We start from the raw sequence: 13,720 nt of genomic DNA on the forward strand, positions 1-13,720 counted from the left end.
GATTTCAATGAAAGATTAATATCAGCATCGTTAATATTTTAAATACAACACATTTTGACATGAATTTATTGAACATTTGACTCGTATGATTGCGTCATCTAGTCAGGTGACTACCTACAGGTGTCGCTGATTGCCTCACATCCGGAAAGGCCCTCGCCAAACGACGGGTTTTGCGATCGTGTCCTTTCTAGTCTTAGTAACAACAAAAACATGAACATTTTGGTTTCGTCATTTGTCCCGACTTACAGGTAATTAATATCACTTGTTTTTTGTGCCATTTCCCTTCGTTTTGAAGTGGGTCTGTGACTTTTTGGGCATGAGTATACGGTATTTACCAATGGCGGTAGTTATAGAAAACTACATTACCCACAATCCCTTTCTCCGACGTGTCACCTACGCGTTGCTAGGAGACACAGCCGAAAGCCTTGGTGTGCTAATTGCTAGACAGCTAGCTGCATTACGTCACAACGGCAGCGTCCGAGTCCGTCGTCTGGTGTCATTTTTTGACGACTTTTCGTCATCTAATAATTGTAATAACCAACCAATAGTTAAGCTGAGCGGCTTGCGAAGTGACAACCAGGTGTGTAGCCATGGCGGAAAGGGTAAGTGTGACTTTAAATGGAGAAACTTGCCCTGTCCCTCCCTTATATGTGTCTTTTTCCACTCAATCAGATTCATTCCTAGCTAAAAGTGATTACGAAGTTCTATGTGAGTTGGTAACACTGTAATAGATATAATTTATAATATATAATAATTTATTGTACAGCATTTTAAATGTGCCATACGCCCTGGATAATTAAGCACACCTACAAGATAATGACTTCAAATACAAATGCTGTATATAAAAAAAAAAGGAAAAAGATCTGACTTGACAAAGATATGCTCCGTTTTGTGCTTAGAATTTAACAATCTGCATATATTTGTTACTTTTTGAAGTCTCAAGTGTACTTGAATTTCTGATCTTAATATGTAATTATTAGATGGGAGCTGTTACACTGCTCTACTGAGACAAATTTGATTATTCTTCATTATTTCTTCTCACAGGATGTCGTTTTAGGTGCCGGCTTGGTGTCCAGCTGCGTGGCCCGCCTTGGACGCTTCAACACTGGACTTCAGCACCCATACTACCACGTGGCGCTTCCCGTAAGATACATTTTTACATCATGTAAAGCAGAAACGAAAATGTTCAGGTCAATTTTCACTTGTTTCTTTTATTTACCAGGGTCGCAAGCTGAGGGACATCTCAGTCTTGTCAAATTATGTTCACCTGCAAAAGCTGGAGCTGTCAAACAACAGAATTACAGGTAATCATAATAAAGGAATATTCTTGGGGCAGCGGCTTTATTTATAATTTTTCCATGGTCTAGATCTATCCTGTGTGAGCCACATGCCCTTCCTCGTCATCCTGGATGTCTCTCACAATGAGATCTCGGATTTCTTTGGCTTCGATCCCCCGAAGAACCTGAAGGTACCGGCAAGCAGGACCTTGAGCTTGACAGCAGAAGACAAACTTTGACTGGTGGCTGCGTTATTCCCCATGATGGGCCCGCATGCCATCTGCCGTCACTCCAAACATGCTTAAAAGGCTTTCGACGCCCTTGAATGCTCAGCTAATTGAATATCCTCGCGAAATTAGGCAATCTCCTCCTGCTGTTTTTACAGGAGGTCAATTTCTCCTACAACATTTTGACACAAATGAAGGACATGTCAGCCTACGAGGCGCTCGTCAAGCTAGAGCTGGACCGTATCCTTATCATGTGCAAGAATGATACACAGGCATGTTCATGCAGCGCCCTTGACCTGCTACAATTCAGACAACCGGCTGAAGCGGATCCACGGTTTAGACAAGTGCTGCAAATTGACCTATCTCAGCGTGGCGCACAACAGCATCACCAGCATCTGCAGTCTGGACGACGTTCCGCTTAAAGACCTCAACCTGGTCAGTCCTTGGCAGAGTCCAAGATGTGATTTTTTTTTTTTTTTTTTTTTTTCCGATTCAAAGTTTAAGAAGCTGTGCTGATTTTGTTTGGTTTGTATGCCTCGAGACATGAATAAGAATTTTATTAATTCATCCAAACTAATAATAAACATTATTAGAAGTCATTATGGATACATTCTTATTTGTGGTAGTAAGGGGGCAAAAAAATAACATTTAAAAGTTAAAAAACAGGACAATAACAATGTTCAAAATAAATAAGATACTAAAATAAGGGTTCAAGTTTCATCCTCTGTGGAACACCAAGGAATTAAAATGTCCTTTTTTTTAATCCAGCTTTGTACATTAATCCTACCCGTGGCCCCCCTCTTCTCTTCCCATTTCAATTCCTATCATATGACCAGCATGGCTCCAGTGGCCCACCAGTCATGGTCCTGGCTGGTCCATCCTGCACCTGACCCCCCAAGCCCCCTCCTGACACGCTGCCTCTGTGAAGAGCCAAACTTGTCCCGCCCTCTTCCGACACGCGGAGAGCGGCCCTCTGCCAGGCCTCATGCTCGACGAGCGCTTGCCAGGCAGCAAGATAATGACTTTAGTCAAAGCATGTAAACTAGCAATCGGTGCCTGCGAAGGTTTGGCTTTGTGCTGAATGAGCACCTTGCCAGCTGTTGGCCTGCCTCATCTGTTAGAATTTATGTAGCGGGGGAACCCTGACCGGGGCTCCTTTCTAATTTGAACTACAGAGAACCATGGTGTGCATTTCTGATCTTAAACATCTTCTCCATTTGTGTCCAGAGGGGCAACCATTTGACAAGCACGGAAGGTCTGGAGAACCTGAAGAGGATACACACTCTGGATCTGTCCGTGAACCGCATCAGCAGTCTCGCTGGCCTCAACAACCTCCACCTGCTGGGCTCTATGAACCTGGAAAGAAATCAGGTGTTTGTGCAGCGCCAGAAATGAAACGCTGCTGCACACTTTGACACAGTTATAGCTTTTTTTTTCTTTTAAACATAGATTTCTGAGATTGAGGAGTGTAAGCACATTCAGAGTCTTTTTCTGCTGAGGGAATTGAATCTTTTGGGGAACCCTGTACAGGTAATGAACTTAAATGCCGGATATGGACGCTATGAAGTTTAAAAAAAATCTGCCTTTGCAAATAGAATAATACTTCATTTTGACTCTCAAAGATGTACTTATGTAACAAGATGTTGAGTATGCTGTGTTAGGAGAAGCCAGAGTACCGGCTGTCGGTAGTCTTCCTCATCCAGCATCTGACCCTGTTGGACCAAGAGAAAGTCACCATAGAAGAGAAGGTTTGTCATGAACAATAAAAAAAAGTACAGTGGAATGGGTACAACTCGTGATACATGGACACCCTTTAGTGGTATGCTAAGAATCGGTTTAAAAAAAAACTGTTCAAAGTGCATGATAAGTACAGTTAAGTTGTGTTTGACTTTGATCTGCATTCAAGCATTTACTTTGGGCCAAGTGTTATTTCGTAATAGTGAATCATTTTGAGGGGGTGGGGAATCTGAATGTTGTTTTGTCTTCAATGTTATGATGTGACAGTTTCCCAAAGTGAAGCCTTTTTTTTTTTTTCTCATAGCAGCCTTTGCGACTTCGAAATTAAGTTTGATTACAATTGCCATGTTGATTTGAATTTGAATTGGCTAACCACTGATCAACTGGATGTGTCTCATCCAGGTGTTGTCCATCAACAAGTATGACCCGCCGCTGGATGTGGTGGCGGCCAGAGATCACATGACCCAACTGATGTATCAGCTGATGCAGCCTCAGCACCTCTATGACACGTTGGTATCCCCGTCCTTTTAGCCTCCTACAAAACCTTCGCTGCTTTGTGCGTCCTTATGAGCGAGCCCTTTGTTCCGCCATTGCTCATCGTGTCTTGACATATCTTTTGAAAACTCGCCGCAGTTGTTCTTCGGGGAGAGCGTTGTTCGGTTATCTGCTGCCTTTCCTCTTATCTACTCGCTCAGACAATAAAAAGACGAGTACATACTGTATATCATCACTTCAAAAAAAAAAAAAGATTCGCCTGGAATTACTATTACAGTGGAAAAAAGACACACCCATTTGATCTGTTTTGCATGTTAGGCTTCTATTTTAAGTTGAAGTGCATGATAAAAATTCTGTTGTCCATGCAGCACTCTCCCCAGCGATGACGTTCCGTATCCGATGCTTGTTCTGACCGGCCCGCAAGGCTGCGGGAAAAGGGAGATGGCCCATCGCCTTTGTGAGGACTTTGAAGACTTTTTCGCATACGGGTCAGTGTCTTATATTCATGGGGAAAGATCCCACATTTTGCCCTTGAGGGATAATAGTTCACAGTTGGTGGTTTTCAGTTGTCAAAATCCAAATGAAGCACAACCTGAACACAAGACGCATGCAACGACAAATACTTCATAGACCTGTCATGAGTGTTCCATTCTTGAACAGGCATTCCACTGCCAAAGGGCTCTTGTCCTGAGACTTAACCCCCTGCTGTCAGTCTGGTATTCCTTGCTGTAATTTGCACGCTTCTTCCCTGACATTGTTCTTTTTTTTTTTTTTTGGGGTGTACTTTTCATGCAGGGTCAGCCACACCACCAGGGAGCCCTACTTTTGCGAGGTGAATGGCAGCGACTACCATTTTGTCAGCGAGGAAGAGTTTGAGCTACTCGTGCAAAGGGTGCGTCTGTCTCAGTGCCTTCTCTCAAGTGTCATGTGACGCTCGTCTTGATCTCTCTTCCAGCGCTTATGTTGTCAGACACCTAATTTATTGCTCACAACTCTCGTGCCTTCCCCCCGCCCCTGCTTCTTCTTTTGTGCTTTCCAATGGATTATCGTGTGTGTGTTTCAGCACCATAATTCTACCAACACATATAGATTATAGTCCTCATTTCTGTTCACTGTAACTGCTCCTCTTAACTGGACTGGCCATCCCATTGCAGGGGGCTTTCCTCCAAACTGTCCAATACGGTGGCCACAAGTACGGTCTGAGCAGGGACGCCATTGAAGATGTCGCCCGGGAAGGACTGGCGTGCTGCGTGCAAATGGAGCTGGAGGTCATTCATTCATTTTTATTCGAAGCAGCCACAATGATTTAAAAAGTACGGCACAAAACGCCTTTTCAAATGCGTTGAGGCTCAACCACTATCCTCCCATCATCTTCACAGGGCGTGCTGAGTCTAAAGAAGAGCATCTTTGAGCCCCGCTACATCCTGCTCATCCCCACCATCGCGGAAAACTACAAGACCATGCTGAGGAGTCGAAACCTCTACACTGACGCCCAGATCAAGGCGGCCTTGTCGCGCATCGAGCTGTACGACAACTTCAACAGGGAGCGGCCCGGCTTCTTCGACAACGTCATCCGTTGCGGTACGCCTCACCCCAAGCTGTCTATTTGCTATTGGCGTCAACACCGCGGAGGATATCATGTGAATTTGATAGCAAGAGACAGTTTTGGGGGGTTTTTTTCGTCATCGCACTGCCCCACAGAGACAAACCACCCCCTCTTGTCACCGATAAGGCCTTAGATAAATGAACACGCGTCGCTAAAAAATCCATACAGCACAATTTCATTCCCATTACCGCTTTGTATTAAGGCCGCAGCGGCAGCGTCAAACAGTTAGTCATGCCGGCGCGTTTTAGCTCCTTTCTTAATGAGACCGACACGCGGGGAGGGCAGCACACTCATCACTTTTATGCACCCGCTGACGTCCCCGTCGCTTTTGCTTTCATTGGCACTCGATGGGCGGTGCAGCGGCCACCTTGGTGAGCATACTTTGTGCTCGCAGATTACTGGGATAGAGCCTACCGCATGCTGGAGCGGGTGGTGAAGAACTACCTGTTGCTCGAAGACCAGGAAGAAGAAGGTATGGCCACCTTCTCTCGCTGCTGTGCGCGCCAACTGCAACGTTTGGTGTGCTTGTCCTCCCCCAAAAATATTTTCCAGCCTCAGGCGAGGATAAGGAAGAGGAGCCCCCCACGGAGCAGCAAAGGTCGGACTCATCCGCACCGCCCGACCCAGCTACATCTTCCCTCGACCCCTCAGAGCCCCTTGACATAAACTCTTGCACCCACGGCCAGCAGCAGCTCGCCCCCAGCAAGACTCCGGCTGTGAGTTTCCGATGGAAAATTACCCTGCAATGAAGACTCTCGTCTGCCAATCATCACTCCTTTGCTTTGTCTTTGGGTTTTTTTCTTATTTTTGGTCCATGTGTCTCCTCTTCAGGAGCTGGCTTCCATCCGCAGGCGGGAGCAGCCGGTGAGAGAGGCAGTCGTGGGGAAGAGTCCGGGGGTCTACAGTTGGCTCATCAGAAGGTTCATTTTGAAGCAGCACACACTTGACTGGCCTCTCTCAGGCCTAATTCTGAGTGGAGACCCTGCCCTTCCTCTGCCAGGGGGCCCAAATTGGCTTGATTGGCCCACTTGTCCTAACTGCTTTTTGATGGGTTGTTTGGACTTCCTGACCTTGAGTGTGAAGTGGCCCGCCGCTAAAACCAGCAGCGAGGCTAATTCGATGGGCTCGTTGTAGAGTTTCCACTCAGCGCAACACCGCACCTCCACGAAAACTACAAAATGAACACGTACGGAACAAAACAAAGCTTCAAATAATACAGTGCCTTGATACAATGAATCAATTCTCGTCCCCCCCCAAAATGTATCTAGGAAGGAAAAGAACCCTAATACTGACTTTAAATAAAATATGCTCGTCATGCGTCTATTTGTGTTGAAATATTCGTTGCTTCGAGTTATCACGACAAGTCCAACTATCGACAACTGATCGATTATCACGTCAATTCATAATCATTGTTTTGGAGACCTTGTTTACCTGAACGTCGTCAAGCGCCTCAGAAATTGAGCTTCTCAATGGTAAAAAGGACTATTTTAATTTTGCCTCATGCGGTCGTAAAAGAATATTTTTTTCAGCGGCGAAAAATAATTAAAATGAGTCACTCATGCTGAAAAGGTTGCAACCTACATGTAAGAAATGTCTCGAGGCTTGCACTTTTTTTCCTTGTCCTTTCTCACCCCAAAATGTAATTACAATTGCGTCTTTGCTTCCGTATGCCCCCGTGGCTTCATCTCGGCGTGCGGTGTCGCCGTCATCCATCCGAACGTTACTCAGCCCCGCAGTATTTGTGCAGAGGATTCCAGACGTGTCTTCTTGTCTGCACTCATCTTCGCCGGGATGCGTCCCAGCTTGCGAGTGTCTCCTTCACGTATTGTCACCGCGCATCACGTAACTGTCGATTAATTGAGTCCCAGGGGCCGTTTTAGTTTCCAGGCAACAAAACAAAGTGGAGCTTAGGACTCTTAGTCTCCTTTCATCTGGGAATCTACCATAACTTCCACTTGTCATCTCTCTTTTTTTTCCCCCATCTTTTTTTTTTTCTCAACAGCTCAGATGAATCTCCAGGACACTCAGCGGATACGATTAAAGGTTGTTGCGCCGAGATCTCTTTTCACATCACAACTCGATTTCTATCTCATTTCTCATCATGGCGGCGTCATTTATAGGTGACAAGCAGCCGCACCAAGCGCCGGCTGGGATCACGCCCCTTTCTGATAGGCGGCCCGGATCCGGCGTCAAACCCATCTTGCCTCCGATCCCACCTGAACGCAAGACCCCGCAAGTCGGTAGTCCTCTGCCATCGCCCAGCCGCCGCCGCCGCCGCCACGTCCAGGCCAACACGCAAGGATAGCGTCACGGTTCATAAAGACAAGAAAGCACACTGATTCATTTTAATTTTAACAGAGAGCATGAGCGAGTGACAACTGACTGCATGACGGCACGTATCTTACTCTCTTCGCACATCCGTCGATGGCTCTGCTCCAAAACAAACAATTGTGCCTCGTCTTTCCATGCTGCTCATGCGCAAACATGTCAGGATACTTTTTTTTTTTTTAAATGACCCAGTCCTATACTTTGGGTTGCAATTTTAATGGGTCATCAAAGCTAAGATTGCAGTTTTAACGAGTATGCCTGTGTGTGCGCGTAGACGTCAATTCGGCTTTCAAACAAGGGTTTCAAAGTGTTAACAGGGAGGCGCACCTGGCCATCCATCAATGTCTGTCTTGCTCTGGAGGCAGCAGATGTTACAGGGCCGTCATAATTCTTTGGCAGATATTGTCTGCATGCCTGGCTCCCCCCCCGCCCCCGAGATCTAACCTAGTTACACCGCAGTCGGCGCCGCTTTCTACAAAGTCGGTGTCCACAATCAGTGGCCTTTGTATACAAGGGGCAGCGGCTATTTAAGTCTTTACAGTATGAGGAAAACTTGTACTCTCTTTCTCTGGTGGATTTTTTATTTATAATTTTTTTGTCAGTGTACAAAAAAAACGCTAACTCTGCTGTTTCACTGGCAGTGGGATCTGCTGGAAAGAGGAATTGCAGGAAGATAAGACAAGAAATGACTGCAATCTCATTGACTCGCATGAAAATAAAAGGCATATTTGAATTAGAACTAACAGCTTTGTTCATCAGCGCTACCTACTGGATCTGGTGAGCCACTGTGCCCTTTGCCATTAAATTGATATTTTGGCTAAGTCGGGTCATGTGTATTTGTACAGCCCGTACTCACACAAGAGTCTCCAAGCCCCCCTCGGCCCCTTGCACACACAATCTGGCTCAGAAAAAAATATATACATAATTGTTTTTGGGGGTGGGGCTTGGAGAATAGATCCCAGATTGGAGGGATTCCCCTTCCCAAATGACCACTGTCAGGTGTTGTTACTTTAAACAGCATAAGACTCCATGCTGGTGGATGCCAAATCCTAACTGGAACAGCCTCACTTTGCTCAAAGCCAAGGGGTGCATGGAGACAAGAGAAGCGACAGACTTAGATGTGACATCTAAGATGATTGATCAGGCCCCCTTATTTTGACCAGCGTGTAATCTTCAGAGTCTCCACAGTATTTGTAACTTTCACTGATGTGTTATGCGACACCAAATCGACTGTGAAAGCCCAATAATATGTTACAGGTGCAGTGTGTTAGTGTGTTTTAGTATTGCCAGCGATATAGCTGCGCTGAGCAGATATTGGCGTCATGAATCTTGTACCGTTACTCACGGAGCGGCCGCATCGAGTGCTGCATGATGTGGCGCAATGCTCAGTCGCCATAGCAACGGCTCTCTTCCACTTCCCCCTCCCCTCCCTCTTCATCCTGGTGCGTGCGGACGTATAACTCCTCGCCGCCTCTTCCCTGCGGACACATTCATTCGCTGCCAGATTCATTGGCTGTCGACTTGCCGGAAACAAAAAAAAAGTTTCTGTTTTAATTAGTTTGGCGCAGAGTGTGTGTGTGTGTGGGTGTGTGTGTGTGTGTGTGTGTGTGTGTGTGTGGGTGTGTGTGTGTGTGTGTGTGTGTGTGTGTGTCGCCGCCTCCACCTACACCATCGCCATCCTCTCCGCTGCTCTCTCGTCCTCGTCCACGCGCCCCGTCGGCTCTCCAGTGTAATTAAAGCCAGCCAGTGCGGATAATAGAACTGTAATGGTGTGTAATTGTGATAATCAATACATTGTGCATACTAAAGAAGTCAGCTTTTATAAATTTAGAGCGGAGGAGATGCCGCTTGGTCTCACACGACTCATAAAGCCAGAGTGACCTTGAAGGGGGCTTTAACATCATTAAATCACATTTAGGCAATAGTCAGCCTGCGCACACTGTAGCGGAACTTAGCATAGCGTGAGCACTCTCCAAGGGCAAAAGTGGAGGATGGCGTTGATGTATATCCTTTGTGGTGTTTGTTAAAATTGGTGACGCTATGAGTCTTGACCCCTTCGACCTCAGCTTTTGGCCTCAGGGGTTCTGTGGAGGTGGGCCAAAGGGTGGGACGACCTCCGCTTGGAAAGCAGGGAGCAGGGTCACCAGCTTGGCTGTGCAGGTAAGGTTACCTCGAGGTGTTTTGAAAATGGATCATTCACTGCCTTTGACGGCTGTAGAAGTCAAAAAGTCCTTTGTTTTACCATGAGATAGCAATGATTGAGTTTAATATTTTGAAATCTTCCCCCAAATGTTTTTTGTGTGCTTTCATCTATTTTATCTACTTTCTCACTGATCTGAGCCCCCACAGTACCCGGCCACTCGCCATCAGCGCCATTGATGCACCGAATGTCCGCCTGTCAAACAGGCGCGCGTCCTTGTGCTTCCCTCTGACTGCGCCGTGCATAGCAAAATAGGTTGACTGCGGGACTTTTCAAAAGCTCGCCATCTGCTTCCCGCATTAATTTCGCCTCCCGTGCCGTCGTATCGAAACACTGCACTGCAAGTCAGCTCATGGCCACATTCGCCTCCCTGTGTCGGCTGTCGTGTTCCAATGCCTGAACACTTGTATAATAAACAGCAAGCAGCCTCTATCAGCACTTCACCCAGGCTTCCTGCAGCCATTTTCTATTCTAGTGAGCTCCGGCACAAAAAATTGCAATGACCCGCTCGCAGCAGACTTGTCTCTGCTTGTGTACGTATGTGTGTAAGTGCTTGTGTCATCCCTCAACCGTGACCGACGCGCAGTTTTATACAACACGCAGAGACACATTCCAGTGAGCTCACTCTTGACAGGTGGAGGTGTAAAAAAAAAAAAAAGTACATGATTTGCATTGTGATAATGTAGTCCGCTGGGTTTAGAGCGCCTCATTGTCCGCCATGAGTGCGCGCAGGTCACATAGAGAAGGCGTACGCGCAACTTTATTATTCATTTTCGATGTAGCCACCGTGTGGACAGCGGCTTTGCATTTAGAACGCCTCGTCGTTGCGGTGTGGAAAAGGTGGCCCGCACGACCCCATAGATTTAATTTTTCACCAATTTTAAGCCTCATTTTGTTCATCAAACCAACTTGATACGGTAGTTAACAACTGTCTTCTCTGTGCTATATTTTTGTGTTCACTTTAACAGGGGCTTGAAGTGACGTTCACTCTTTTGGAGCAGGATGGCCACACTCCTTTGGAATGTTCCAGTAAGTTCTCATGTAAAATCAAGCAGTACACGTTTGTTCTTGCTTCCTTGCGTTCTGTTTTCTCAGTGTTGATGGGGTTTAGTGAGCCAATGCGCTTACGTTCATTATTTGGAGATTCTCATGTCGGCTCGGGAGTGGTAATTGGACACACGCTCCTGACTAATTCTCTCGGCTGCGTCTCAATCCTCTGTTCGGGTCTAAAACGCAAACCTCCCCGCGCAACCTCTCTGTTTTGCCTCCCGTTGCCATGACAGCTCGCGTCACAGTCGCAGGCGGCTAATTAAGTGAATTTATCACGGCGGAATCAACGGGGGGCGGGGGGGATGTCTTGCATAGCATGGCTGCGCTCTTTACTTGTGTTTGGCCTGCACTTGCTTATGAAACATACTCCAACATGCGTCTTTGCACTCATGCACGCTTTGAGGTGGAGCCAGTCAATGTGAAGATTTGAGAAGTCACCTGCTCGAAAAGCTGCCACGGGACAGAAAGCCCAGTGACCCGTGTGCTTTTAAATCGAATTTTAATTGGTCATTCAAACCACACGTGGATGCCATTTTGATATTTCATCGCTTGCCCTCGGAAGTTGCACTGTGTTCGTTATTGGGCTGCTGTACAGTAATGCGTCCTTGAATCACATTACGTGGTGAAATATCGTGCCGCATTTAGACTGCCGCAAGGGAAAGGTAAATTGCTCTTGTGGAATGTGGAATGGCCCAATATTTTTGTCCATTTGGCATATCGGCGTAAATGAGCCATCTTAGTTGTAGTGTTGACTGTAGTGTCTTCCTTCTGGAGCTAGTGACAATCATCTGTTGCCTGCAATGTGTATTCCCAGCGGACCGCACCGCCCACTCTGAAGCCTCCAAACTCTCACACCCTTCATCCTCAACTCCCAGCGGCTTTCCAGATTTATTGCCCCCCTTTTTTTTTTTTTTTTTCCTCTTGCTTGTTTTCTTCCTCCTCCTTTGTCTTTTTGTTTCCCTTGCCTCCCAATGCACACACGATTGCGTCCATGTTACCCTGCGGCGTGAATTTAATCACAACTGCACCGCCACCTCTTGTCGCCGGGGGAGTGAGCGTGCTCGTGTATGTGTCGGGGAGGGGGTGGGGGGTGGGGGGGTTACGGCGGTTGAACGCAAGCCCACTCGGTGTAAACAGCGCGATTAGTGGTTAATATCCCCCGCCGTGTGAACGCATCCAACAGGTTCCACGCCGCAGCTCTCGTATCTGCGCGCACACCTGCGGCTTCACGTGGGAACCGCCGATAATTGAGCCTGCTCGAAACGTGACAAAGGTTTACGTGCACATATTGTGTGTTGGAACGAAGTTTATGAATGACAATCAGGCCTTAGGGCGTACTCGTCATTTAGTTTTTTTTAATATTGCACAAGATCGCAGCGTACATGAAGAAGAGTTTCAGAACAAGCTTGGTAAGCTGCAATATTTATTTTTTTTGCAGAAGATAAAGAATATATGACAAGTATAAACCGTGTAAAAATCCCCTAGCCACATTTGAGTGTCGTTAGCCACAATAAAAAGTGATACTTTTCCCTTCTCTGGTTGAAAAAGTCTCTGTCCTTGTTGTTTTTGATGACCTACATTACAACTCGTGTAAAAACAAAAGGCCCCGAAATGTGTTTGGCAACATCAGTGTTTTCACACTTCCTTTATAGCCCCTTTGCGACTCTTGGAGAGAAGAACACTAACACGCCTGGAGACAACCTCCGGCCCCATGATTTCCTCTTTGAGCGCTCCAGTGGAAGCGGTCCAGGACGCCTCACCCGCAGTCTTGAAACTCTCGTTTGATGTGCGAAAGGTCATCGGCAGGGCAGCCTGTCGTCCGTTGTAGCACATACGCTTACGCTGCCTTAAAACACGATTTGGCTCACCTACCGCATTTATTTTGCGACGAAATGGTCCCCAGTAGGTGTGGATCGATGACGACTCAAACTTGACAACATGCTTCTGGCTCGACAACGTGCGGTTTGAGTCCGAGCATGTCAGCGCTCACAGCTGGCCGAAGCCCATTAAAACCGGTCATTGCATTCCTCCAAAGGTGACCCGGTGTCCAATTCCAACAAAGGAACCAAAAGGGGGTCGGCGGGGGGGGGCGCTTGTAAAACATGATTTAACTCGACTGCTTTTTATTCCTCAAGCCGTTTGCTCTTGGTGGTATTCGGGGCAGGGTCAAAGCGTTTTAAGTCACCCCCGCTTCTTCCCTAAGGGCAGCAAGTTGCGGCAGCCCCCACCCCTCTTCCCAAACTTTTTTTTTTTTTTATGCATGTTAGCCAAGCCCCAAAAAAAAATTCAAGTGTCATTCATTCATTCACACACACACACCTACCTCCTCCTCTCACACACACAGATTCATGAACGACTGCCTCACTTGGATTTAACATTTTTGTTTTTTAGGGGATTTTTCAACCCCTGTCTGGAAGTCTTCTGGATAATTCTGATGAACTTGAGCAGAGAGGTAAGTAGAAGGCCCTTCAAAATCCATTCACTTTGCTGCACATTAATGTGCTGATTTAACAAGCCAAGTGTTAATCTTTTTACAGCAGTGCGTAGTTTAAGCTCATTATATTCTTTTTTTTTTTTGTGATTATGGATGCACTTGCACGTCTTGCACGCCTGCACTATTGCAAACACGTTGTTGTCTGTGTTGCTCGGCTGCTCCTTCAAACTTTCTGCTTTTGGCTTTCAAAATCTGAATTACATCGCCGTCGTCTTTTCCTTTTTTTTTTTTTCTTCTGCCACTAACCGTCTCGCGGGGATAATCCATTCCGAAAGGTGGCGAGGTGGAAAATGCCATTATGGAGAA

At 46.6% G+C, this 13,720-nt stretch overlaps 2 protein-coding genes across 5 annotated transcripts in view; both read left to right on the plus strand.

The window, feature by feature from the left end:
• The first annotated feature begins 142 nt into the window (after positions 1 to 142).
• On the plus strand, positions 143 to 8,491 carry lrguk (leucine-rich repeats and guanylate kinase domain containing). 4 transcript variants are annotated; one of them, XR_015099206.1, is made up of 20 exons: positions 309 to 602; positions 1,058 to 1,143; positions 1,223 to 1,304; positions 1,368 to 1,468; positions 1,663 to 1,744; positions 1,815 to 1,939; positions 2,732 to 2,875; positions 2,954 to 3,034; positions 3,166 to 3,252; positions 3,644 to 3,750; positions 4,105 to 4,224; positions 4,532 to 4,628; positions 4,891 to 5,004; positions 5,116 to 5,317; positions 5,737 to 5,814; positions 5,895 to 5,940; positions 6,032 to 6,058; positions 6,174 to 6,262; positions 7,345 to 7,385; positions 7,463 to 7,569. XR_015099206.1 is itself a non-coding variant. In XM_086103065.1 (19 exons), exons 4-19 carry the CDS (start codon positions 1,388 to 1,390, stop codon positions 7,645 to 7,647), a joined length of 1,797 nt encoding a protein of 598 aa, XP_085959191.1. In that variant the 5' UTR covers positions 143 to 248; positions 1,045 to 1,143; positions 1,223 to 1,304; positions 1,368 to 1,387; the 3' UTR covers positions 7,648 to 8,491. The 4 variants fall into 4 exon arrangements, 3 of the variants coding, with proteins under 3 accessions (XP_085959191.1, XP_085959189.1, XP_085959190.1); XM_086103065.1 differs by lacking the exon at positions 309 to 602 and adding an exon at positions 143 to 248 and having other exon boundaries at positions 1,045 to 1,143; positions 5,895 to 6,058; positions 7,463 to 8,491; XM_086103063.1 differs by having other exon boundaries at positions 5,895 to 6,058; positions 7,463 to 8,491.
• Positions 8,492 to 8,638: 147 nt separating this feature from the next.
• Positions 8,639 to 13,720, plus strand: part of col7a1l (collagen type VII alpha 1-like) — a 32,929-nt gene continuing 27,847 nt past the window's right edge. Inside the window, exons 1-3 of the mRNA XM_086103068.1 lie at positions 8,639 to 9,830; positions 10,839 to 10,899; positions 13,312 to 13,372. The gene's annotated coding sequence lies outside the window, so the exon portion shown is untranslated. The remainder of the gene's footprint in view (positions 9,831 to 10,838; positions 10,900 to 13,311; positions 13,373 to 13,720) is intronic.

This window comes from Hippocampus guttulatus, chromosome 22 (genome assembly GCF_054856545.1).
Source record: "Hippocampus guttulatus isolate MCC_2025c chromosome 22, RoL_Hgut_1.0, whole genome shotgun sequence".
Taxonomy (NCBI): domain Eukaryota; kingdom Metazoa; phylum Chordata; class Actinopteri; order Syngnathiformes; family Syngnathidae; genus Hippocampus; species Hippocampus guttulatus.